Source organism: Cynocephalus volans, chromosome 6, assembly GCF_027409185.1.
Source record: "Cynocephalus volans isolate mCynVol1 chromosome 6, mCynVol1.pri, whole genome shotgun sequence".
NCBI lineage: Eukaryota > Metazoa > Chordata > Mammalia > Dermoptera > Cynocephalidae > Cynocephalus > Cynocephalus volans.
Window position 1 is genome coordinate 128,074,074 of NC_084465.1, and position 27,302 is coordinate 128,101,375.

General features: G+C 40.7%; 1 protein-coding gene across 1 annotated transcript in view; it reads right to left on the reverse strand.

The window, feature by feature from the left end:
• Window positions 1–27,302, reverse strand: part of SFMBT2 (Scm like with four mbt domains 2) — a 197,712-nt gene that overhangs the window by 75,731 nt on the left and 94,679 nt on the right. The window contains exons 6-8 of the mRNA XM_063100723.1: window positions 26,661–26,758; window positions 5,470–5,571; window positions 1,488–1,635 (exon numbers count right to left, since the gene is read on the reverse strand). Coding sequence (XP_062956793.1) covers window positions 1,488–1,635; window positions 5,470–5,571; window positions 26,661–26,758 — 348 coding nt within the window. The remainder of the gene's footprint in view (window positions 1–1,487; window positions 1,636–5,469; window positions 5,572–26,660; window positions 26,759–27,302) is intronic.

Genomic DNA, 27,302 nt, shown 5'->3' on the forward strand with positions numbered 1-27,302 from the left:
CATTTCAATAGAGAAGTTAGGAATAAACAAAGAAGGCCCCAGTGGATTTCAAACTCTGCGGGGGACCTGATGCCGAAATTCCACAACAGGGAGGATGCCTCATCTACCACCAACACATTGCTGACAATATAAAACTACACGGTAATATTAAATGATTATAAAAAACTTAGGCTTTCATCATTCCTTAGTTTCTATTCCCCTGGTACCTGGGGAATACCATAAATGTCCTCATTTGACAGTCTTGAAAACTGAAGCGCAGTGACCCGGCTCAGGCCACTCAGCTTGCGAGCATCAAAACAGAAACAAACACCTAGGCCTGCAAACTGGAGTCCCCACTGTGGTCACCCAGCACAGATGCAGGAGACAGGCCCTCTGCCTGCTCCTTACAATCCAGGTGACCTAGGGCACGTCACAGAAACTCTGTGACTAAGTTTCCTCCAAGCCTTATTTTGAGGACCACGTGAGTTAGACACCTAAAGCAGTGGCTGGTACACGGTGTTGTGGGACTGCTCACTGTCATCACTGACACCACGCCATGACCCTGCAAGTTTCAGCTGAAGAGTCAACAGCTGAAAAGGAGACACCCAAAAGCATCTGCTCCGTGGGGACAGGTGTCAAGGAAAAATGAGGATGAAGACGAGCTGGGCAGACAGCACAGGGTGGCAACAGGCAAACTGGAACTTGACCTGCGAGTACTGAGTCATTCTTCCAACGTGGTCACCACGACAAGCAGTCCAATCCCTAGCAATCTCCAAAGGTTACTACAAAACCCCTTATTATTTGAGGCTCTCTGTTAAAATCCCCCCAATAAGTTTATTTTTCTGATCTCGTCCCAATTTTTTCTTCTATTCCCTTTATTTTCCTACTCATATTCCCAACTTCACCTTCATTTACTGCTCTCCTTCCTGAACAAACCTTAGACCCACAGGGGACAACTAACCACATGACCGAACAAAAAGAGTATAGTACTTACCAATAACATGCTTCGTGGATCCCAATTTTAAATGATTTAATGTGTCCTGCCTCCTAATTTAATTATTTTAATGTATTATAGCATCAAAAGTGTTGGATATCTGAGAGCAAAAGGACCCCAGAGGGGAAATTTGGCTTCTCAGAAATAAAAATCTAAAAACACGCTTCATTAGCATTCTGTTGCACATTTAAAGCCACTTCTCAGATACTTTCAAGTCTTTAACCTCAATCACTTGGCAATATTGCACCCTCTGTCACTACACGGTAGCACCATAGCTGTCAATAACACAATAACTGACGGGAACCCACGGGTGACAGAGCCCACACCACACCCCTCACCAGCAATGGACCTGTGATCAACGCCTATGTCAAGCGAACTGAGAAAGATACTCTATTTCCACTACATCTAAATTCTTTACAATGTAAACTTCAAGATTAACAAAGGCATCATTTCAATGACAATAAGACACCCTCCTGAATCACCCAAACCCTGCAAATTTTCACAGAATACTAACCTTTGGGAGGAGTGAGATTGACTCCATTTTTAAGGCACCATTGAACTGGCAAAATCCCCAAAGAATCTGCATGGCACAGCATTGACAGTTTACTAGGTTCTGGTCTTAGGTCATCAATAGTCACTTGAAAAAAGTGATTGTTAAAAACCTGAAAGAAAAAAAATAGAGCCAAAGGTTAATTCCTTGGTATTACATATAACACTAGTATGAAATATCAGCACAGCTTCCAAAGGCAATTAATATATTTCATCAAAATGATTTGAAAACAAACTCACATTTTTATGTATATTACTAAATTAAGCCAATTGCTAAAAAGAGTTATGTTCATATTAATGAAAAGAAAAATGAATAAGTAGAATATAAAGAAGAGAATTTACAAAATCAAAGACTCAGAGAAGTAAACCAACAGCCTGAAAAACAGCCGATCAAGACAGACAGACAAAGCCCAGCTTAGACAAAAGCCAGGCTAGGCAATGAAAGTCCAAACTGGTTTTCCAGTGTCCACAGCAGGTACCAAACTCCTCAAGAACCTCCAGGATCTGGCTTGTAGTTTTCAACCAGCATCACGTCACTCCAAACACCCTGCCCTCCAGTCCAAGAAAAATTCTTCACACCGTACCTATCCTTTCCTGGCGTTCTCCCAGACTACAGCACTCCATCTCCAACACTAAGCTATCAAAGCATGGTGCATTTTTCAAGGACCATCTCAAATTTCAATGCCACTGGTCTGGTTAGAATAACGTACCCCCACTCTGTGCTCCCAAAGCATCAGACTTGAACCTCTGCACTGAAAATTCCCATTCCTTCCTGTGGACTGATAACATACTCATTTCCCCCAATAGATCATAAGTTCTTTGAAGACAGTGGCTTCTTTTTTATTCATCAAGGTATTCTCAGATGCACAAAAAATGCTTTGTACATAGGAACTGGATAAATATCCAGTAAATATAAGAAAAAACATCAATGAAGAAATAGGAACAAGGCATGTTGATAGCAGAGGGCAAAAATCAGATGGACCATGACCCTAAAAAGGATGATGGATTTAAAGAATCTTGTATGTGAAACAGGCCAGAAAAAAGATCCCTTTCCCAACTCACCAGACAAAAAAAAAAAGCCTTTCCTAGGAAACTTTAACTGCTTTACTGAGCTGTGATTCCTGGCTCCTTCATTTACAAAGTATTTTTTGGAAGTAAGCTAGTTCAAAGCTAAGCAGGAGAGGAAACTCACTTCTGTTCTTCCATATGTTAATTGTAGTAAACAGTCATAACTCTATTGCCTGAGGTTTGCTTTTGAAAGTAGATTTTAGGGAGCAAAGGATCCAATCCAGCCTTCCCAGTGAGGCGATCCCTGACAGCCCTATTTAAAATCACATTCTCCCTCCCCCAACTCTTCATTACCTCCTTCAATAATGTACAATTTTTCTCTGTAGCATTTAACATGTCATATACTGTATTTATTTACCCATTGTGTTTACTGTATATGTGTCCCCCCATTAAAATATAAGCTCCCATTGTCCAGAATAGTGCCTATAAATGCTCAGTAAATATTCAGTTAGATTACCATTTCACACACATACTCACACACACATGTAGATAAAAAGCACGTAATTCTGGCAGCAGGACCTCTTAGCACCATGGAATCCTGCAAAGATGGGCACTAAGGGACTCAGTCAAACCCGTTAAAATGCATGTTGATATGGGCACACTTCAGAAGGACAGCTTAGTAAGTTTCATCTAATCCATCAGGGGTCATGTTCCCAAAAGGTCAGAACCACTGCTCTGTGCTCCATCTGGTCCAGATCGCAAAGATCTCAGAACTAAAGCCCAGAGCAGTCAATCAACCTGCCCAAGACCACACAGCTCAGAGTTGGCATAAATAGAAATAGAACCCATGACCTCTAAATCCAGTATCCTGTCCTGTAATCAATATAATATTTATCTGACATACACGGAAGATATAGTCATCATCATGAGGTCAATATCTTGCTCTGTTTTGGAACCTCAAAAACAATCCCCCTATACTGCTAAAGGCTGGTCACTGAACTGGTCACTGGATCTGCCACATTGTCGTCCTTTTGCTTCAATATTATTTACTGATTTCTTCAACAGTTGTCCTATGAAGAAAACCCCCAAGGGCACAAAAAAAGTGAAATTTTCATTAGGATGAGTAATGGCAGCACAGTGTGTTATATTCGCAATCATAATATTCTAAACCATTTTTCAGTGTTAATAGAAATACATTTAATTATAAATATCCTCAATATTAACAGTATTCTGAGACCTCATTACATGAAGATGAGACTTGAACCTGGGAAGGTGGCTGCCCAGGCTCTAAGAGACAGAAACGCACATTCCAGTCCACACATTACACAACAACAGAGATGGAGGGGGATACGTGAAATGGAATGACTTCAGTATTTCATCTTTGGTACAGGGGCAAGAAAAAACAAAACGAAAAGGAAAATATAGGTTAAAAAATCAGTGAAAGTAACTTCTCCCTCCTCCCAATGAGATCTACTGAGAAAGAAAACTTTTTATTGTGAAAACCAAACACTGTCACTGGAAGTCTACGCAACTAAAGATGTCTGAAATTAATCATAATTAGTATGTCACATTTTAATATTACATATTACAATTATTTAAAAGTTATAAAAGTGCGAGAGAGGCTACTACTGACAGCCCAAGCAAATCAGCTGTTTATTTCATAAATACTGGATGAAGATGACACTGCAGGCTTTCAGAATGTGGACAATGTGCTATATATCCATATAAATGGGCAGCTGGCATCATCAATATCAACCGCTACTGGAACAAAAGGGAATTTCGGCCAGGTTTCCAACAAGATACAACTCTTCATTTTTGGAAAAATATGCAACAACTACCACAATACAAAGTAAAGAACCCCAAAAGCCATTTCAAATAAAAAGGATTTTAATGGACAGCAGATGAGCAGGAGGGCATGAGTTTCAATCTTAAAATTATCATACAGAGCATTGTCAGTATTTTTTTTTTTTAGATAAATTACTTTAAATATTTAATGTTATCTAAATTACTCTAACAGTCATAAAAACAACTTGTACTCACTAAAGAAGAAACATTTAGAAAGAAAAGAAAATAACATTTCATTATTATAACCATTTTTCCATATTCTGTAATACATTCTCACCACTAAAACATCTCAAATTTTACCAAATTATGAATAGAAAAAAAAAATGACAACATTATAACACTAATCACTGCATGAACAAATCCAGTTTCCTTCAGAAAAAGAAATTAAAATGGATTCGACTTCTGAATCTTTAATTCTCCCACTGAAATGCACAAAAGGCCATTAACCAAAACACACATTGGCTGAAACTGCTAAGTTAGTCAGTTACTCCCACCACCTATAAGATATTTAAGGTGGAAACACTTAATTTAAATTTTACCATAGGTGATATCATTGAGATTTCTTTTATGGGGAAGGATACTATAATCTTGAAGACTATCAGATCATCATAAAAATGCCTTTACATGAAAACCTAATTTCATTTTGAATCTGCAAATCTTAGAAGCATGAGTTTTCTTTAGTCAATAAAAGGAGATGAGAAAAAAGACAAAGAAATGTTGACACGCAGGAGGTGAGAATTTGCTTTTCACTGTTTTCAGGTGTTTTCAAAATATAAATAGATCACATTCACTATTACCTGTGGAGGAGGAGTGACTCATGATTATTTCAGAACGTATCTTGTCATAGGCAACTTATCAGAAGACAAGGAAAATTCACTATCCATTATAAGAGAAGGCATCTGATCAAACTCACTCTATGCTGTGACAAACAGAGAGCTTAAAGCAGAACAGGAATGAGACAGCAATCTTCCTTCGGTTTATCTGGCATTGCTGTGTAGCCTTGCGCAACATATTTCATCTCGTTGGCTTTGAGCCGAAAGACCTCTTTGATCTGCTCTGGGTACTGAAGCAGAGAGCAAGGGAGGAGAACCCACCTTGGTCACTGATGCAGGACAGATATGAAAGGGTTCACTCATATCCACCATTTCTAGCTTCATCCCAACTGTGAAGAAATGGCTTCGCAAATCCGCATGATCCTGCAGGGAGAAAGTTAACAATGTTGAAAGCTGAGGATTGTGAATTAACTCGGCAACTGTTTGCATGCTATCCTTGAGAATTTTATTGGCCAACTGAAATCTGATGGAAATAGTTAACCCTCCCCCATTCAAAATTTCTAATTACTGTAAGATACTGCTGATTTAATTATTTTCTGCAAGCTAAATTGCTTTTCCAAGGGAGAGGCAACAAGCCTCTGTGGTTCTGCTTAAATGTACACTAAGCAAAAAAAATTTCCCATTCCATTGCTTTGATCTTCTAAGCACTATGAATTGAAGCACTGGAGAGCAATAGAGGCAATCAGTCATCCTAAACACAGCAGGGCTATCTGCAGGAAATGTGGCCTCTCGCTTCTGGAGTCACATCACGGGGCCACCGAGAGTACCCTATGGGTTACAGCTGGCTCCCACCTCCCATGTCCAAGAGCACAGGGCTCCAGTGAGTACCCTGTGGGTCGATGGCACCCACCTCCCGTGTCCAAGAGCACACAGCTTACTGGTTATTGGTAGTGAGCTGATGATCTTGGAATTGTGTGCAAAATCAAAACTGCCCTACAGGTGATCAGAACCTGATTCCTACTCAATAAAGATGAGCAACACCCCCTTTTGAACAGGTGTCTGGCAGTTTTATAACCCACTCACCACAATCTTACAAGTGAGAGATGGGGCTCCCCTGTGTCCTAAAGAAAACAAATCTCAATATCCACTCTAGCTATACAGCACTAGATGAGGCTGGAATTTATCTTGTTGAGATAGAGGTCACCTTATAACTCACAGTCTGTATAAACAGGAGTGGATAAATAAATATATTTGTAGTCTGTCCCCAAGGAAATAATAGCTGCAAATAAATCCTGCTATTTCTAAATACATCAATTGGGTTGAAGCACAAAAATATCAGGGGACCTATTACTTTCTTTTGTCTACAAATCTGAAGTGGATTTTTAATTAATTCAACAGTGCCATTCTATATCCAACCCCGAGGATCACACAGAGCTGGGTCAGGGTGGGCCAACTCCCGACCCCCACCCCAAAAGCTGGTCAATACTGTCAGCATCCAACAGGAGACCACGGAAGAGGAGCTGCTGATAAAACTGTCCACCGCTCCACTGTTTTACCAAAGAATACAGAATAGAAATGCCTACAGAATTGCAAGTACCCTTGCAGTTTCATGTCCCCACAGCAGTCCACAAAGGTCTCTGTACACACAGATGCAAAACAAATGCTGTATTTGAGTGAAGCAAGTAGGGTCACGTTCTAGGAAGGGGTTAATCAAAGCAAGAAGGGACATGGTCAGGTAAGACAAAAACAAATCCAAGGAACTGGCCCATTCTAACCTCTATAAATTCCTTAAGAACTTACAACCAACACTATAAAAATTATATGCATAAGGAAAACCACAAGATAATACTCTTGGGTGTAGGTGATAACTTCATTGTTTATGCTGAAAATAAAGCATTTATTTTTAAATGTGAGTCAAAAAAATAAAGGAATCAAAACCAACAGTCTAGAGAGTTAAGGTGTGTTAACACACCAGCCACAATGCCGAGGCAGGGCCATAAACCTCAGGTGTGGAGAAAGAAGAACTAAGCCAAAAAAGACTCACTAGCATCTGAATTTTAAAAAACTGTGGTATATATACAAATGGAATACTACTCAGCTGTAAGGAGAAATGACACCCTATCATTTGCAGCAACACGGATGGAACTGGAAACCATCATGTTAAATTAAGTAAGCCAGGCACAGAAAGACAAATACTGCATAGTCTCACTCATATGTGAAACTTAGAAGAAAAAGTGGTTCTTATGGAAGTATAGAGTAGAATAGTGGTTACCAGAGGCCGGGTGGGGGGAACTGGTGGACTAATAGGCACAAAACTGTGCTATCTGCCCTAAGTGAATCATTGTGCAGTCTATGCCTGTATTGAAACATGCTGTACCCCACAAATATATGTAAGTAAATGTTAAAAACAAAAATAAACAAATAAATAGACAAAAGTTAATGTCAGAACACCAATGCCCCCAGGACCTATCAGTGGGAACTGAGTCACCTTTGAGGATGTTGTAGGTAAATACTTTTCCCCTTTAATCTTCTGAAAAGAGGGATTATTCTGAAATTACAATATAATAAAACTTGGCCTGAATGTATTCAACAAGTTTGAGCAGTCATTATTACACTGCTCAGCAACACAGAAGTGACCTCTAATGACATGTCTGTGACTGTAATAAACGGACCAGATGAATGTAAGTTTCTCAGAAGTCCTTCTGGTTTTTCCTCTGCGGTGGGACGTCCTTCCTTGCTGTGCCATTCCCTCTTGCCACCCACAGCTACAAGGTTAAACATTCTAGAGATCCAGCTCACTAATAATAGGACATGGGTCACTTCTCCCTGGCTGCCTCCACCACCAGGGTTCCCCCCGGATTTTCTGTCTCTCCCATCTGCTTCTCCTTTAAGTCTCCGCAGGAGGGGTGGCCTGGTAGCAGTCGGGGCATGTGGTCTACCTGCCATCTTAGTCTTAATCTCTGTTCCAGCTCATGTGGCCACTCTCTGCTCCACAGACTTTCACTCTCTCAGTGGAGCCAGCTTTCCAAATAGGGTGCAACCTGGCTCTCCATCTGCCCCTAAACACTGACTTGAAGTCTTTAGTCAAGTCCACACCCATCCTGCATTCCCTGCTCCAAGCACTACAGAAAAGTCTCTCAAATGTAGCTCCCAATGCTTAGCTGAAAACTGTGTGGCCCCAGGAACCTTGCAGTCACAGTTCTCCTTATCTGCTGCCTTACTGTACACATGGATGTCTGAGATCAGGCAATGGCTGCCTCTCCTTGGAAAGAAAGCACATGGCAATCTGTGCCTCAGATGACTCTCTCCACTCAGGGCTACAGACCGTATTATAAACGTTTATCATTAATAACTTCAGTGGATTTTTGCATCAAACTACATTGCTAGGTTAAGAGGAGATGGCTTTGTGCTGACAACACACAGTCTCTTGCCTCTCTCCTACAGTGTACGTGTGTTCGTGTGCCAATCACTGAACTCTCTTTCTCTGCTCATCTATAAAAATGAATGTAAAAATCAAAACCACACAAGGCCATATGTGGGGTGAAAATAAAAACAGCACCACATAAAAACATTTTTAAACAATTTCTAAATAATGCTTAGTGAGTCCAAAGATTTAGGAACTGGTTTTTCCTTTGTCAGTCATGACTCTGATCTCCTATATCTTACATTATTTCTTCTTGGTTTCAGTTGTATGGTAAATATATATTTGGTCTTTGTCCCTGGTTCCTGGCACACAGCTCCTAAATCTCTTGGAATTTCCTGAATGATAAGAGCATCTTTTGTTCTAATGAGAACACTCTCGGTAGGCTCCTAGACAGCTTCGGGGTGGGGGCTGGTCACCAGCAAGACCAAGGCAGGATTAGAGGGTTGGGATGTTCAGCCCCATGCCCCCAACCTCCAGGGAAGAGAAAAGTGTGGAGACTGAGTTAGTCACCAATAGCCAGTGATTTCATCGATCATGCCTAAGTAACAAGACCTAAAAACCCTAAAGGACGGGGTTTGGTCAGCTTCCCAGTTGGTAAAAATGCATCCACGTTTCAGGAGGGTGGCACACCCCAACTCCATGGGGACAGAAGCGCCTGGGACCCTTCCAGATGCTGCCCTATACACCTCTTCCACCTGGCTATTCATCTGTATTCTTTACAATAAACTGGCAATAGTAAGTAAACCGTATTCCCCAAGTTCTGTGAGCTGCTCTAGCAAATTATGGAATACGAACAGGGGGTTGCAACACCTCAATTTATAACCTTCAGTCAAAAGTACAGGAGGCCCGGACTTGCAACTGGCATCTGAAGTAGGAGCAGTCTTGTGGGACTGAGCCCTTAACCTGTGGGGTATTATCTCCAGGTAGTTAGTGTCAGAAATGAATTAAATTGTAGGTTCTTGGTATCCAGGGAACTAGAGAACTGGTCGGGGTGGAAAAAACCCACACGTAGTATCAGCACTGTTGTGGGTAAAAACAGTTCATAAGTTACAAACACAAAACTTCCTTCTTACGTTTTTCTTCCAAACTATGCAAAAACCCTCCTTTTATTTAATATACTAAAAAAGAGAAGCCAGACATTTTGAAAGGTATCAGCATCTAAACACAGGTATTTATAGCCTGGTCTCAAATATCCACATGTATCTACACTATCCCACTAAAGTTCAACTCCGCGTTTTGGAAATGAATATGGAAACTATAAAATATATTCCTATATCGCCCAGCACTAATTTCCACTTAAGATCACTTTTTTTTTTTTTCTTTAAATAAAGATGACCGGTAAGGGGATCTTAACCCTTGACTTGGTGTTGAAGCACCACGCTCTCACAAACGAGCTAACCAGCCATCCCTATATGGGATCTGAACCTGTGGCCTTGGTGTTATCAGCTACGCACTCTCCCCAGTAAGCCACAGGCTGGCCCCCTTAAGATCACTTCTTAATCAGCATCAAAAAAAAAAAATCCTTCTCTGACCATGTAGAAATCCTACCAGTTTCAAAATTTAAAAGATTCAAGAGTAAAGACACATACTGATTAAGAGTTTCGCTAAATCTGTTTATTCTAACGTTTAGGTTATTCATGAATGATCATGTCAGCAACTTGCGAGAGCAGGATGATATTTCGTAAAGGGGCTTGCCACTGAAACCTCTGGCCACTGAAGAACTTTAAAAAACATGAAAGAAAGCTGTGTTATATGTGTGATGCTTTCTAGTGAATGTCAAGCTCTCTCTCTTATGCTAGGTGGCTCACCCTAAAAAAAACCTCAATAAATATTTATTAAATTAAACTGAAGGAATGACAAAAACTAGATGATTTCTGACATCCATTCCAATTCTAGGTTCTATCATTCATTTAATAAGTATTCATCAGAAACCACTGAGGTACCCCACAGTAGGCTACCAGATGTTGCATGAACTACACAGCAAAAAAAACCCTACATTTGTCAGAGAGAAGGAAAAGACAAAAAACAGAATAGAAGACACAGGCTTAGAAGAAATTTCATAATGAACTCCTTCACTTCCAGCATATAAAAACTGAGCATCACTATGATCACAGCAGTCAAATGTATAGGAGAGAATTGTAATTTGGAATATGAAAAGCACGTGACTCAGGATAATAAAGAAAAGATTCTGGGAAGGCAACAGAATAAATTTAGCCAGGGAGTCTGAGCCTCAAATACCGGATGGAGGCATCTGAGTACGATCTAAAAGGCAAAAGGAGTCATCACCCTAAGTAATATCAAGTTTTTATCATAATCGAAGAATTCAACACCAGTGAATTTCCAAATAAGCCAATAGACAGATGTGCTGAGTTCTGTGCATGTATATGTACATCATATTAGCATATGAGCAAAGACGCAGATCCTCATTGAAAAATAGATTTAATCACCTCCTGACCATTTACTCTGGGCTGTTAATGCAGTCAGAGTGCATGCATTAGTTGATACAAACACCCAGCTAATGATTCTCGATGTTAAGGAAAGAGAGACAGTTCCTGGCTCCTGTAGATGATTCACAAAACTGATTATCTACGAGAGATGATAGAAAATTCGCTGTGGTTTGAAAGAGACATTCTGGCCTTTGCAACACTCTAGGGAATCATTCACACTTCACAATTATTGGATAAGAATGATGTTATTTCTGATATCAGGCCATATTACTAAATCCTCAGTACATTTACAAATACACCTGTCACATTCAAGAAATACTGTTTACTTAAGTGTACTGGAGTCTGGTTAAATTGCTTACAGAAAAACTACTGTTTTAATAAATGCCAGCAACGTCATTCCCATCTGCATTCATTGCTACCCATTTTTATTTCTGCCCTGAAGTAGTTTTATATTGATCAAAAGTAAAATGCCATTCATTTAATGGGAGGACTATTGTAAGAGGCTACTGTAACAATCTCTCTTCAGGGAACCTTATTTTCAGTCGAATGACATCCTAAAAGAGATTCTGTATACATCTACTTCTTTCCTCTGTTCAGGTTTCATCAGCTTTATTCTCTCTGGAACCTCAACAGTTCTCACTGTCACCCACTAAGATATAGTGACTGTCCTGAAACTAACTTGGTTTGAAATATAGTACTAAGTGGGTAGAAATAATAACAACTAACATGTTCTGAATACTTATAAGCACTTTCTCCAAATTATCATTTTCTCCCCACACAGTCTATCTACCTTACAGTGAGGAAATAAAGACACAGAGATGTTAAGTTACTTATGCAAAGACACAGAGTCAGGCTTCAAATCCAAGCACTCTGACTGTGGGTCCAGGACCTAACCATCTGCTTGTATAATAGACTGGGAAGAAGAGACCAAAAAGGATCTTGTAATTTTTTTTTATCAATAATTAGTAAAAACAAAGAAAGAAAGCCTTTACAACTTGTAGGCTCCTAAAATTTTATTTCAAATTTATTTAAATTTAACTTAATTTAATTTAAATTAATTATTTAAGTTTTATTTAAATTTATTTTGGCTCCTAAAATTAATTTTTAAAAAAAATAGTTTTATTAATTTTATTACTGAGTTTAAAAATGATAGCTATTAATCTGATCATCCACTTAACATCTCCAATTTTGCCATTAATTCATAACACTGTTCAAAAGCTTAGGGGAAAAGGATGTCAGAATTCTGGCTCTAAAAATTACCCCTGAAATGTTTCTATACAGCCAGTCACAGTCTTCAATAGCAATTAATGAAGATCTTTACTATGTGTTTGTACATTAAGCAATGAAGATGTAAGAAGTGTATCCAGCAAAATGCCCACAATGCTCCATAAATCATCCCTCATCGATAACTTTATTTATAGTATCAGTGTTAACCAACACAGGTTAATCTGATCAAGGTGATTAATCTAGCAAATGTAGCTAGCTACAAAATCCACACTGACCTCAACTGGTGGTATTTTAAACACTGTGATATAAGGACAAACCTACAATGAATGAATAGAAAAGAACATGATGTGGTTCCTGACACTGAAAAGCTTGAAATTTAGTTTAGAAAGTAACCAAAGAGTGAGAAATAGGAAGCGTTACACAGTAAAAGAAGTTTGGATGCACCTGCACGTATTTGGTGTTGTGGCTTTACAAGTTCTGGCTAAGTCTCAATTTTCCCACCTGAGAAACAGAATTTTGGAGGATCTGAAAATCCCAGAGCACGCCCTGGGTGTGCTAACCACACCTGGTCACCCCCTGCCATGAACACCAGCCGCGATGAAGTCTTTGCCTTGGGAGTGGCTGCCCTGCCTGGATTCTGGGAGAATCAAACACAGCTTGGGTGAGCAACTCGCCTGCTACAGAGCTGCCTGACACTGGCCATCCTGAGCAAATTGCTACCCAAACTTCTGGCAGGACAATGAAGCTTCAAGAATGAATATTACAGTTCTTTATAAAATATCCAAATCACTCTGAGCAGCAATCTACAGAAGGCGATGAAGAGAATGGAGAGACAGGAGAAAGAGAGGACAGAGGAAAAGAAAGAATACTCATGCCCCCACGCTTGCTGGACCTTAACTCCACATTTACTCTACGGGCTTGCAGAACCACAGGTTAAGCTCTTAAAATGTAGTATGTGGCTATCACAGACTCTGAAAATTAGCTAATGCGTCTTCCCATCCCTGCTTCATTAGATAAACACATCTCACATGATTTAAAATGATGAGTGATGTGGCACAAGGGAGAACGAGTTCAAACTAATTAACACAACAAAATTAAAATGTACTTGGTGAGGATTTTAATGTAAGAAAAGCAGAACAATCAGTCCCTGGACAAAAACCAAATTCTTAACCTGACTTCCACAATCAAAGGCTACAGGACATTTTCTTCCCATGGCAGAGATCTGAGCATCACTCTTTAATTCTCTGGTTCTTCATTTTTGCTTAATGTTGATATAAAACAGACAAAAAAGAGACATGCAATTCACCACCCCTAATTTTTTTTTTTAAGTAACAAAAGCTTTCAGTTTATTGTGCTTACACAATACTGCACAGAATAATGTTTTCAGTTCCAACATGTCAGTTTTTTGGTCTACAGGGAACTCAGTGCACATGCTTCTTTTTAAGGCCTAGATTAATTTGCATAATTTCTAAGAATAGGCTTCACTGAAGTCAAAGGAAGGTTTTAATTAGTATTATATTCAAATTGATATGTAATGAACTATGCTTTAATTCCTTTATTCAAATCACCATGGTATGTCATGCTAATAACAGATCCAGTGCCTTGTACATAATGCTCGTCTTTTCATTTTACCAATGACCTAGTGCTCACACGTCCATTAGAAAATTACTCTTGTAATACTAGTTTCATCAAAAAACAGACGTTCAGATGTCGACATTTATTAAATCAACAGTATGCTTACATTTCAATTCCACCACACTGATTTAATTTTAGCCAGTGAAATATTTATAATAAAAATGTAATAAAAAAATTTATAAGCTGAACAGTCATAAGCATTTCCATTTTTTACTTACAGCTGTAAATGGCAATTTTATCTACTAGTTGTGCATTAAATCAAGTTACAAAAAATAGTAATGAGAAAATGTAGGACTGTACTATTATTTACATCGATGTGAGCCACACAATTTGTAACAGGCGATTATACCAGGCCTGTTTCACAGCAAGTTCAAACACTCGTACTAGGTTGTTTTGAAAAACAACCAAAAAAAAAAAAAAAAAAAAAAAACAGGGGCAATGAAAATGTCTTTCATTGATCAACACTTAGCACCCAAAAAGCATTTGTAAATGCGAAGAAATTCCACCTCCCTCCAGGGCCTCTATGAGAAACCAGCGCTGGCCCTGCGTGTGCCATAAGCTGACTGCACCAGCTCCTCTTTCTCCAGTTCGTGAACTCTCTTCCAGCAAACTAGGGGAGCTGCCTGTGCTCCCCCAGCAAGGCTCAGGCAACCTGAGCGCATGTGCTGGATGACAGCAGGGCGGCAGCTGCCAGGTCAGCTCCCCTCCCAGCCCCACTCGCCACGGGCAGAATGTGCTGGACACAATGACAGAGGGGGCCCTCCTGCCAACAGCCCTAAATGCAGGGACTCAACTGCTGTGTGAAAACACTGCGCCCAGCCCTGAACTGCCTCCACTCTGCAGACAGCCCCCTTGAGAGAAAGAACAAAGAGCTGGTAAGCAGCACGACTTCCCCACAAAGCAGTGTGACTTTCTGTTGTGCCCTTTCTAGACCCAGAAACACAAGGAGCTGCTGACGACCTCTCAACAATGCCGTGACACAGGTGGAGAAGATCCACACGGGAACGTGCCCGATGGCCGGCCAGCCCGGCATTAATCTCAGCTGCCCTGAGCTTCAAGGGCCACCCTGCTTCCAGTGACAGAAGTATTCACTCCTGAGACAAGGGTTCTCAACCGGGTGTGACCAACACTTTGGGGCCAGATTATTGATTGTGGTGGGAGGCTGTCCTGTGCACTGTAGGATGTTTAGACACATCTCTGGCCTCTACCCGCTAGATGCCAACAGCATCCCCCAGCTGTGACAATCAAAATGTCTCCAGACACTGCCACCTGTCCCCTGAGGGGCAAATTCCCCTTGTCCCTCAGCTGAGAACAGCTGATGTAGACACTGTTAAGAGAGAAGTCAGGGAGAGTGAGAAGAGACGTCAGAATGACAAGCTTCCTCAAAATCCCTTGATTCTCTGACTTTGGCATCAATGCACTCTGGAAGCCCTCAGTCCTTGGTTTCATTAGCCATGCAGATCATCCCCTCGAGCTGTGACTCACTTTGATGCTATTCCAACAAGACCTGGAAATCCTGACTTGGCTTCTGTGCCCATCTGCACTGCACATCCAAAGCGACTGTCATCTCCCCACTGCCAGCACCCTGTGTATCGTTTGTATAAATCAGTAGACACTGTTATCAAGGGAATAAGCAAAAACAATGGTGACCATGACACAGTGCGGTGGAAGAGTTATTTGTGTACGTATGATGATGATGACAACTCAAGTAGGTGTCAACCCGCCTGCCTACCGCCACAGCAGCAACAGGCTCACTATCCGTGAAGAGGAAGTTACCATTTCAAACCCACAGACAAGCAGACCAGTCCCCTGGCTGGTACTGGCCCCTGGGCAAAGCTTTATCCAGCAGGACGTCTTCACACACAAAGACCAGAAAACCCCACTCAACCTGGCATAGCCCATAATGAAATCCATTCTCTCTCATAACAAAGAACTTCAGAGGAAGCACAGCTCAAGACTAGTAAACAGAGCCACTATCAGCTTTCCCCAGTGACAGCTTTCCCCAGTGACAGCTTTCCCCAGTCCAGTTCCCACATGGTCTCAAGACAGCTCCAGGATTCTCTGCCAGATGTGATAATGTGCAGAGGAAGGAGAGCGAGCCACCTTGTCCCTATGTCACTTCTTAAAAGCAGAGGATTTCCTCATATACTGTTGACCCAAACTGGTCACAAGCCTCTTCCTAAACCAATCACTGATAAGAAAAATGGGGCCACTCCATTTGCATACATAAGAGGTTCTAATTCTACACAGGAACACTACTGCCCTGGGGTGTGGGCATCTGGCAAGGGGCGGGGGCGTTTGTTAATTAGTACAATGAAGAAGCATCCCGGCCAAAATGCCAAGAGACCCTTTGTTGAAAGCAACCAAATAATCAGGAGTTGATCAACATATTCCATTTCAAAGATGATACTGCACAGGCAACACTTTGTACTCTCAGAAATCATCTTCTGGTTCTTTGTTATAAAAATACTCACTTTGCTCAGCCTTTAAATCTCCTAGTTTACTTCTGAAAACGAGACAAAAGCAAAAGTAAGACAGAGCTCAGCCCAGATGACCTGTGTTTGAATTCTGGCTCTGCTATGGGCTCTCCGCATGAAGAACAAGAAACTAACATCTCTGAGCCTTGAGTTTCCACAGCTTGAGTTTCCGTAAGCAAACACCACCCACCATGACAGCTCATTTGGAGGACAGTGAGATAATCTATGGAGAGTGCCCAGCACAGGGTCTGCCATCCTACTGGTGCTCAGTCATTGGAAACTGGCATCAATCCTACAGCAGCACTCACTGAAGAATGTGCTGGAGTCGCAGTGAATTATCCACGGCTTCATTTATGTTTCTCCTTCCCTCCTTTCAAGCTACCCAACAGGGCCTGAGGGGTTCAGACGCATTCCAGAGATGTTCCAAAGGTGGGTAACTTAACAGAGAGGAAGCCAGGATCGATAACACCCCAGCCACAACTTGTTCCTTGTCCCTCATTTATAGACCCCAGTCGTCAGAATTGTCACAAGCTTGGAAACAACTGAGTTCCAGAGAGTGCCCAAATTTGTTCAAAATCACAAGCGAAATGACTCGATTTTCTGAATTCCTTTGCAGATTGAAGCTACACGTGTATGCATGGATAAGTGGATTTTCTTTAGAAGAATCATGATGCCAGGGAGTGGGGTGGAGTGGGTTAATGCTGTCGCAATCTAGAAATCTTGCAGGTGACAAGTGTGAAATTTTGTTAAATATTAAGGAAATTTAAGTCAGGTTTCTACTATTCTACATTTATTCATTTTTTTTTTAATTGCTAAATGCAGAAAATTATATATGTGAAAGTTTATCTGACTTGTTTATGCTGGCCCTTCCAGTTTTAAATGGGGCAGGAGACAAGATCAGAGGCAGATTTTATCTTAAACTCAACCTTATCAGGACAAAGAGACTCAGGGTAGAGTGGCTGAGGGAGTCAAGAAAGAAAACACAGGACTCAACCATTTCCACACCTTTTATTTACATCCAGCAAAACACACCAACCTCCTCAGGGTGCCCTTTCTCAGGGCAGGAGGGAGTACACTGAAGGTCAAGGGCATAACCACATGGCCACATGGGGGGGCCTCTCTTACACGTAGTTCTCATTTTCCATCAGATCTTAAACCTCTGAAGACCTGAAGTTAAAAAAGAGAAGCAGGGCCAGTTAGCTCAGCTGGTTACAGCTCAGCCTTGTAACATCAAGGTCAAGGGTTCAGTTCCCTGTACTGGCTAGATGCCAAAATAAAAATTTTTAAAAAGAAGCTTAGGGCCAGCCCCGTGGCGTATTCGGGAGAGTGCGGTGCTTAGGAGTGCAGCGGAGCTCCGGCCGCAGGTTCGGATCCTATATAGGAATGGCCGGTGCGCTCACTGGCTGAGCGCGGTGCGGACGACACCAAGCCAAGGGTTGCGATCCCCTTACCGGTCACACACAAAAAAAGAAGCTTAAAGCTTAAACTTCTCTGTACGTTGCTTTCCCCATCTGAGATACTGCTATTTGCAAATGCCTGTTCGCAAAAGGCACTATGGACATTAAAAGCATGACCTGCCTACAAAGGATCTGTGTGTATAATCAGCAGAAAAAACTGCCACCTTATAATTTTATCATGGCTTACGTCCAAAATAAAATCCTCCATGAAAGAGTTATAATCTAGTCTTAATTATTCTCATTAGTGGAGAATAGGAAACCTGAAAAAGTTAAAATATGGCACAACCGTCATTTTGAAATGTGTCCAGTTTTATAAACAAGAGATTTATTTCCCCACATGCCATACACCAGTTACATTAAGTTCATGCTAATATTATCTCGCCTTCCCTGCAACCACAGTAACTGACAAGAGTCTAAATTATTGGTGGTAAACAGAAGCCATTTGGGACTGATAACTCCCAGAGTAGATAACCGAAAGTTGACTATATTCTTAAATTCTTAATGTCTAGAATTAAAAAGCAGGCTGCTATCTAACAGACTGCAGACAGCAACGCTCAAAGTGTGTGATACTGCAATTGTTATAGCATACTCTTTATATATCTGGATTTTGTGACTTTTATAGTGGCATGGATTGTTTGGCCAAAGCTACTCTCTTTATCACATCTCTTAAAAAGGTTTTCTCCAATATTCACAAAACCTAGATGGCCAATCTGGTCCTTTGCAGCTATGGAATTCAAAGTCAAAAACCCAAAACACACAAAGCAAAAACTAAGCCCCACCTCGCATTCCTGTAAGTAGTGAAGGACAGGTACAAGTAAGCTGTCTTCTCTGTGACTTGCCGTCCCAAAGAGATTCATCTAACAAGATTCTTCAAGTCTATGAAGAAAAAGGACGGCAGGAAGAGGCAATGTCACGCAAACCCTGCAGAAACTGTGCTTTCAGGCCCAGATGTGGGGTTCCCCAGGGAACAGAGCCCGGTACCGATCAGGCAGAAAACTCACAAGTTAAATCCACAACACTGAGGAGATCACAGAGGGGCAGTGGACATCAGTCCCATAACAAAATGACCTACTGTCCACACATCCTTTTTTTAAAAAGAATCATTTGGATATAATGGTAATAAGATATTAACCATTTTATTGCTAAATGACTTGGCCAAAGAAATTAAGATGTGTCTCTACACAGGGAGCTCAAAGCAAATTCTGGGAGAATCTAAGTATCCCACCTGAAGGCCAAACAGCCGGGAGTGTTTCACTGTTGTGCATTTAGCTGCTGAACAAGAGAAGAAGAGATCAGTCACCATAGAAACTGCATCCTCACCATCTATCGTGAGACCAGCTCACATCCTTCTCACCCCCTTGGCTGCACCAAGTGGAAGGAGAAAGAAAAGCATTTCTCTCTTTGCCACACTTAATCTTTTCTCTCTAGCCTCTGGCCTAGGTCTCAGACACTAAAATATAGAAGAGATTCCCTCCTAAGAGTTAAATCTACCACCACACTGACAGGTTTATAATTCTAAGCCAAGAAAACACAAAAGAAATCAGCCTAGACACTCTTAGTAGACAGGAAATATGTGTGTGGGATGCCTGTGTTTATCTACGTAAAAGAATAAAAAAAAAAGAATAGCCTCGTACAGCATTTTCTTCCATCAGTCAGCCTTCTCAGCTGCCCCTTGCCCTTGTTCGTTAGGGGGAGAGGGACCTACAAAGAAGAAAGTATGACAGCTTCAGACCGGACCAAACTAGGCTCACCTTATCATACTGCCATTCCTGTAAGCCCATTATTTACAGATTTCCAGGTGCCTTTTAATTTGTATCAGTTGTGTACACGTAATTTTATATCCCTTTAACAGCTACCTATGTCAAAGATGACAGAAGCTGAGCCATCGGAAAGACACCAAGGGAGTGGGTATTTTGTCGAAGGACTGAGGCCAGGTGCACTTTTGATTTACTGTGAGTCCTGATAAAGCAAAAGCCTCAGTTATCATGAGCTCAGCGCCCTTTAACCTCCATTCCAGCCACAGATACTTACTAGGAATTAGTCGGGGAGGCAATGGAACAGATCGTAGCAGTGAGCTGGGTGTACCTGTCACATCAAAAAACACCTTCAAATAAAACGTAAATAACTCAGAAACAGCAGGTAGTCACTTCCCAAAACAGGAACCAGCCATTTAGCGACAGCTCTACAATGACCCCAGTGTTCTCTTGAGCACAGTCCTCAAGCTCACTGTATCTCCACTTATTCGTTTAATAAGGAAACAACATATAACACCACAACAGCAGGTTAGTGTCAGGATCAAAATAGATAACTAGGGACAGACCTTTTGAAAAGAAGAAACATGTGCTCAACACACGTGCATCGATGTTAGGTCTAGTCTTTGATCACTTCCAGCAAGATGCAAACCTGGACATTTAAAGTTTGTGAGCAATGGGATTTTACAGAACATGGTTTTTTTTTGGGGGGGGGAGGGTTGTTTTTTTTAATGCTGAGCCATTTTCTTAATTTTAGTTCTCTCCTAATATTCTTCTCGATCCTCTCAGCTCTTTCCTATTCTTAGCAACTGAGCTGGGTTTTTCCAGTCGATCATAATGCCAGCCTTAGCCGTGAAGTAACCCTACCAAAACAACTGAGCCCTCTTATGTGGTCAACCCTATTATGCAGAGCCACTCCCAGCAGGTGGACTTACGTTCTTCTGATGACCTCTCCTGAGCTCTTATTCTTCTAAGTTAATTTTTGGACTTTCTTCCCTAATCCATTCAAGAATATTTACTAAGCCCTTACCTATATCCCAGGGACTGCTCAAGGCACTGAAGATAAAGCAGTCATAAAAATAAACACCCTGCTCCCACAGAGCTCACATTCTAGCTAGGGGAAGCACATCATATGCAAGGCAAAAGAAACAAGCAAATTAATATGTAATAGTGGGGGCACAGGTGCTGTGAAGAAAACCAGAGCAGGAGGCAGGGAGAGCATGCTAATGTGGAGACAGTGGAGGGGGTCATCCATGATTTCTAGCAGAGACCTAAACAAAGGGAGGGAAAGAGCTGTGCAGAAACCTGGGGTGACCTTCTAGGAGCACAGACATCAGTGCAAAGGCCTGAGGCAGGAGTGACAGCCTGGGAGGGACAAAGGGAGGTTGGCCGGCAAGGTGAGCTCGGGAGGGCAGCAGGGGCAGGTGCACTTGAATGGCAGCAGGGCCACAGCCATGGGACGGCATGCACACTCTGTGAGGATGACCTGACACTGGTGAGGGACAAGCAAGAGAGAGGCACAGCCTGACCTCGGACAAGGGCGGTGGCCATGGACACAGAGGAGTGAATTTGAGACCAAGTTTGAGGGGACAGCCAACAGGGTTTGCTGATGGATGCAATGGAGACATGCAGAGAAGACTGCTGTCCCCCCGGAGGGCCTACCTGCAAGGAATGTGGCTGATAATCAGGACCTTAGGCAGATACCAAACTTTTCCTAGGTGTAAGAGCAGTTCCCTATGCCTGAAGTGTTGTTTTTTTGTTTTGTTTTGTTTTTACAAACAATAGGGTTTATACTAAACACCTGCCTTCCTTCTGGGAGCCTGGGATTTTGGTATGTGCCAGAGAGGTGTGCCTACGTGACCAGCCCCAGTAAAAAGGCTGAGCACTGAGTCCCTAACAAGGATCTCCCTGGTAAACACCATTTCACACAGGCTGTCATGACATCCTGCTAAAGAAATTAGGAGTGTCCCTTGCAACGTCTCTATCTCCAGGAGAAAATCCTTGGAAGCTTCTGGTTTTCCGGACTTTACCCCATGCTCCTTTCCCATTTGCTAACTTTGCTTATCTTTTCACTATAATAAACTGTAACCACAAGTATAACAACTGTTGAGTCCAGTAGGTCCTTCTGGTGAATTACCAAGCCTGGGGGGCAGACGTGGGAGTTCCAACACAGAGGAGAGAGGAAAAGAGAGGCTTTGGGGTTTTTGGCCTCTAGTCCCAGTTGTCCTTATTTACAATTCCCTTCTATTACAAATCTCTAAATACAGTGTATTTGGAATTTCAAACATACTAAGATTTTCAACATTTTTTTTAAAAGAATGAAAACAAAAAAGTTCAATCTCCCTTCTTTAAGGGTTAAAAATGGATCACAGATTTTAGTGACATTTCAAGTGGGTTCTTCCCTTGCTAAAGTGTGGTCATGAGTAAGTTAGCTGGACAGCATTAGTTTTGTATTCCTCTGAAGAAAAAATACTTTATTTCCATTAACTGGAAAACTGGGAACTGCTTTTTCTTATTTGTAAATGTTTTTGATGGATACACAAGTTGTCAGTGGAACTCTATCACTTAACATTTGCACACAAGTGGAGTCATAGATGAGACTACAATTCACAAAACCTGCAGAGAGTGGAAAGTAACAATATTACAGAAGGCTCATGAGTGCCAGACACACAAAGAATTACGTTAATTACAGACAGACTCTTATTTTCCAATGGCCCTATTTTCAAAACTTCCTAAGTTCCCCAAAATCCTTTAGTGGTATCTTAGTAGACACTTATTGAACTGAAAAACTGAAACAGACATTATTGACCAAAACACTGACTTAGTCCTGCAATAACTTCACTGTTTGATGACACAAACTCTGAGAGAAACTCATCCTATAATGTCTTTATGTTAGTTGACAATGGGACGTGCCATAAGTTGATAAAACGATGACTCACGAAGGCTGCACAAAAGATAAAAGTGACTGTGTCGAGTAAATGTTTCATCTTTTTTTTTTTTTAAGATCTTAAGTTGTTTCTCAAAAAGCAGATTTTTTTTCTCTGAAAGCTGATCATTACCCGGCTGTGTGATGCAGGAAGACCTGCCCCAAATTAAAATCCATGAGTCGTGCTGGTGTGCCGGGCAGTCCTTCTATACACTTAGTACTTTCCAAGAGTAAATTAGAATTCGTGTACGGATAGTGTTGGCGAATCATTAAGGCCTCTAAATAATGGAGCTGGCTTTCAAGAAAAAAAAAAAATCTTTACTTTTTGATAAAATGTGTTTTTATTTTATTTTTGTGTGGATCACCCCATGTGGTGGGACCTCCTGGGCCTGATGCGAGGGCTCCCCACCACACGGCAGCCATCCTGCACACACTCACGGTAGGTCTTCCGCAGACACTCTGTAAGATGGGTTTTTAAATCTCCTTTAGTTTTTTTTTTTTTTTTCCCATTTCATCAACTACTTATCTTCCAACATTTTGAAGATTACCTGCATTTTCCAAATAAGTTAGAATTCCCAATACAATATGGTATCCCAAAAGTACTCAGAATGTTCTCTCCAATCTAGAGTAATTAACAGGAGAAATACTAATTAAAAGGTTTTTATTAAAACACCGTTTCTGTTTGTACTCAAGACAGAAGAGGACGACTGTGAAGGAGCTCGAGCAGATCCCATATACAGACACAGACAACAACACAGATCCGCGAACACATCCCCCAGAGTGAGAAACTCCATCGCATAATGAGATTCATTCCATCAAAATACCCATTTTATCTAAAGTGTAAAAATAATGAAAAGGACTGCTTGGAAATACTGCTCGTCTCTGGCTATTAAATGTGCTTAGCTTTGACTTCTGTCTCGTAACAGCCAAACTCTATGGCACTTTTCCATAACAACGTGCATCGCAGATAATTTACTACTGAATTCAAACATATATTCCTTTTACCATAATGAAAGAAACTAGAAATAAGTCTGTGCTGAGAAACAGTGAAGATCAAACAGCAATAAAGAAATATATATGTGTGTGTGTGTAAGTTCTATTTTTGGACCCTGTAATATTCTTACTGAAATGTTTAAAAACTTGAGAACATCTCCCTCATTTTTTTTATACATGACATGACTAAGATAGTTGGATCCTCATCCCATCATACACTCGTGCAATTTCTCTGAACTTAATTACCTCCACGCAGGTAGAGGAACTCCATAGAGAATACTAGTGGGTTATTTCTTAAATTACTGAACACGCACAGAATGTGGTTGTATGGGGTGAAAAGCCTCCCCTAAAAATTCATATCCACTTATTTGGAAATAGGGTCTTTGAAGATTCAATTAAAATGAGGTCACACTGGATTAGCACAGGTTCTAATTAAGTGACCAGTGTTCTCCTAAGTGGAAGGAAATTTGGACAGACATCTAGGGAAGAGAGGCTGCCACAAGCCAAGGAATATGAAGACCAGACACCTCCAGAAGCTACAGCAGACGCATGAGACTGTTCCTCCGTCCGAGCCTCCAGAGGGAGTGCAGTCCTGCTCACACCGGGAGTTTCACGCTTAGCCTCCAGAGGTATGAGAGAATAAACCTCTGTTGTTTTACGTCCCCCAACCCACAGTAATCTGTTACAAGATCCTTAGGAAACTAACACAGAGGTTGTTCTCACACTCTCAAAATTAAAAGTATAAATATTCACTCCATACAAAACATGGTTAAAAAACTGCCTGTTTCTCTTCCAAACTGAAATAAAATATGTATGAAAGTATCTCACAAACTTTAAGAACACATAATATTTAATGCAACCTCTTTTATTTATGAAGTGCCCACCCCACGTGCCTTGCCTTGTGCTAGGATGCAAAGTGTTATTCGTATCTACTCTTAGAGCAGTTCTTTGTTAGGAACAAAATACTGAATGAGATGACCATTCTGAGGTACTCTATCAAATAAACAGTCTGAACTCTCACAGGAAGAAATTAAAGTCAGGGGAGAAGGTAATTATGTTTTTGAAAATATAAAACTATTAAACCCTTGAATCAGGTCAACAGCACAGAATAGCCTTTTGCAAAGAAGAACTGCTCAATAAATGTTTAGTTAATTAGTTAACTTTTATTTAGAAACACATTAGGATTATTAATGTTCATACCTTTCAAGTTGTAGTATTCATAGTTCTAAATAGTAAGTCTGCATATCCAATTAATCTGTAACTACATTAGCTCCAAATTTTTAAATTCAATGAGTTAAAGACCTATGTCCATTCAAGAGTTAGTTCATTTATCTGACAAATACTTATTGAGTATTTATTGAGTTTTTAAGGTCAAGAAATTATGTTTCCAACAATGAACAAGAAAGACATGGTCCTTGCCTTACTGGAGCTTCAAAGTTAGGTAAAAGAGATGGATATCACATAAGGAATGCACAATGGTTAAGTGTAAGTCTGATGCAACAGGATGCTGACAGAGGCCCACACTCATCTGGGCAGGAGTGAGGCCGGGGTGCAGGGAAGGTTTCCTCTAGAGAATTTATATATGAGTTTGAACAATTTGTAGGAATTTAACAGAGAGATTGAAGCAGGCACAAAGGACATCTGAAGAACATAAAAATAGCCAGTGTGGAAGCAACTGGAACGCTGAGGAGGAAACGGCTCTACGAGAGACTGCAAGGGGAAGCTTGGTGAGATCCCTCCAGGCTTGGCACGTCTGGGGAGGATGTGGCAGCTTTATCTTACCCTGGAGTCCTAACTACATGATTTTTAAAAACAACAGTGCTAGGTTGAGTTGGCAGACTAAAAACCCACATTACTTTAAATGTGGTAAAGAGATTTTTTTTTTTTTTTTTTTTTTTTTTTTAAGAAAAGACAATCTCAGCAGCAACAAAGGTATGGAAGCTAAGAAAGCTAATTTACCATATTCAGCTAATTTAACACATTCAGCAAAGCCAAATCCCAAGCCTTCAGCAGAAAAGCTGAGAACCAGCTCAATTAATACTGCAGAATCTTTGGAAGGCTCGGAAACTAGGAACACCAGATGTGGCTGGAACAGGGGGTGAACAGGAGCTCATAAAATAAGTGTGGATAAGATATTCTGCCTTCTCCCAGTCTTCCCTGCAGAGGACTACTGTTCATCTAGGACAGCAGGCCCCAAGTACAGCAAAAATCATCACTCGGCTAAATGACAGAACATAATTATATAGCTAAGTTTCAGAAGAAGTCTTAACATGTCCAATTTTACAAACAGGGAAGTGCTGAATAAAAAGGCTGATGATTTGCTTTTATTACTTAAAATTCTAAGTGGGGACCCGGGGTGTGAATAAAATCCGAGAAGCCCACACCCCAGCCAAAGCCACTTGCTACGTGCGTTGTAGCAAATGCCATTTCAATTTCATCCTCCCCAGGACACTTCCACTCCACTGCAGGTATCCACTCCTCGTATCCAACAAGTAAGTTGACATGGGTTCAAATCTGACGTCCACACCGAGGGCTGTCCTAGGAGACTATCAGTGTGGAGCAGTCTTCCTACATATTCCAGTTGCAAATAAGAAAGATCTGTTTATGATCTCCTCTGGCCTACCTGGACTATTCTTACCCAGAATGTAATACTGCATTTCACACAAGTTTAAAGCACAGTTTTACAAGTGTTAAGAACTCAGCCATCCCTTGCAATTGAGGTATGTGTCACAAGCCCTTCATCTCGGTATGAGCACCTGGGAAGTTCTAGTGCCTAGCAGGTAGTCAGGACGACTTTCTTGAACCATCAAGAAAACTGAACCACCAAGAGAAGCATCATTTTCTATCATTTTTACTAAACCAATGGCAAAATTTGATTTGCTATATTTTCTTTTGTTTCTTTCGTGAGAGGTGAGGGGGTGAAGATGAGATTTCTGTAATACATTACGGAGAAAAACAGTAAACCTAAAAAATTTTAATCAGTATCTCATAATATGAGTATTTATGAAGATTATAAAAACATGGCAAAATAGAACAGACAAAATTTTAAACATTTAAAAAGGAAACTAGCTGAGAAGGTAGTTTTTCAAACAGTGCAAAAGGATTTGATACAGAAAACTTTTTAAACAGTTCATGCTTGAAAGAGTAGATGAATTGCTAAGATTCAACATCTTACCTTAAATACTTCCATTGGAAGAGGAAACTTTGTGGCATCAATAAGGGATTTTTCCAGAGCACATTTCCATTCAGAGGCCATCTTCAAAGGATAGATTTCTGTATCAACAGCAAACCACACAAGGGTTTAAGGACTACAGTGTTCTGCTGGGTGGTTCTTTCTTGAATTTTATCTTCCCAGGCTTTCTTAATACCTCACCACGCTCAGTAACCCTAAGAGTTCACACCCTGCCTGCCGTAAACAGCTAACCTGCTAAAGGGATTTTCTGAAATTTAATAGCAACCTGGGATTCTGCTACCAGAAATGAAGACTAAACGTCATAGGGCTCTTCTTCAGGGAACATTTGCATGCATTTGGTTGGCTTTCTGTGAGTAATTTAATGGTATAATCACATTAGCAAAACCTTCAGTCATCGAATGCCCCAAATTCCATGTATCACCTAGGAAGCAACACCCACTGATGAGGAACTTACTATCTGATACATTTCTAAACTACAAATGACTCTTGTCTGGCATTTGTAGTTATTACAACATATTTTTCACTAAATCTCTAAGCTCTCATAAGCTAAAAATAGTCCATGTAAGTCAGAAAATTATTAAAAAGTAAATTAAAATTTACCAAGTTTAATATTTACACTTGAAA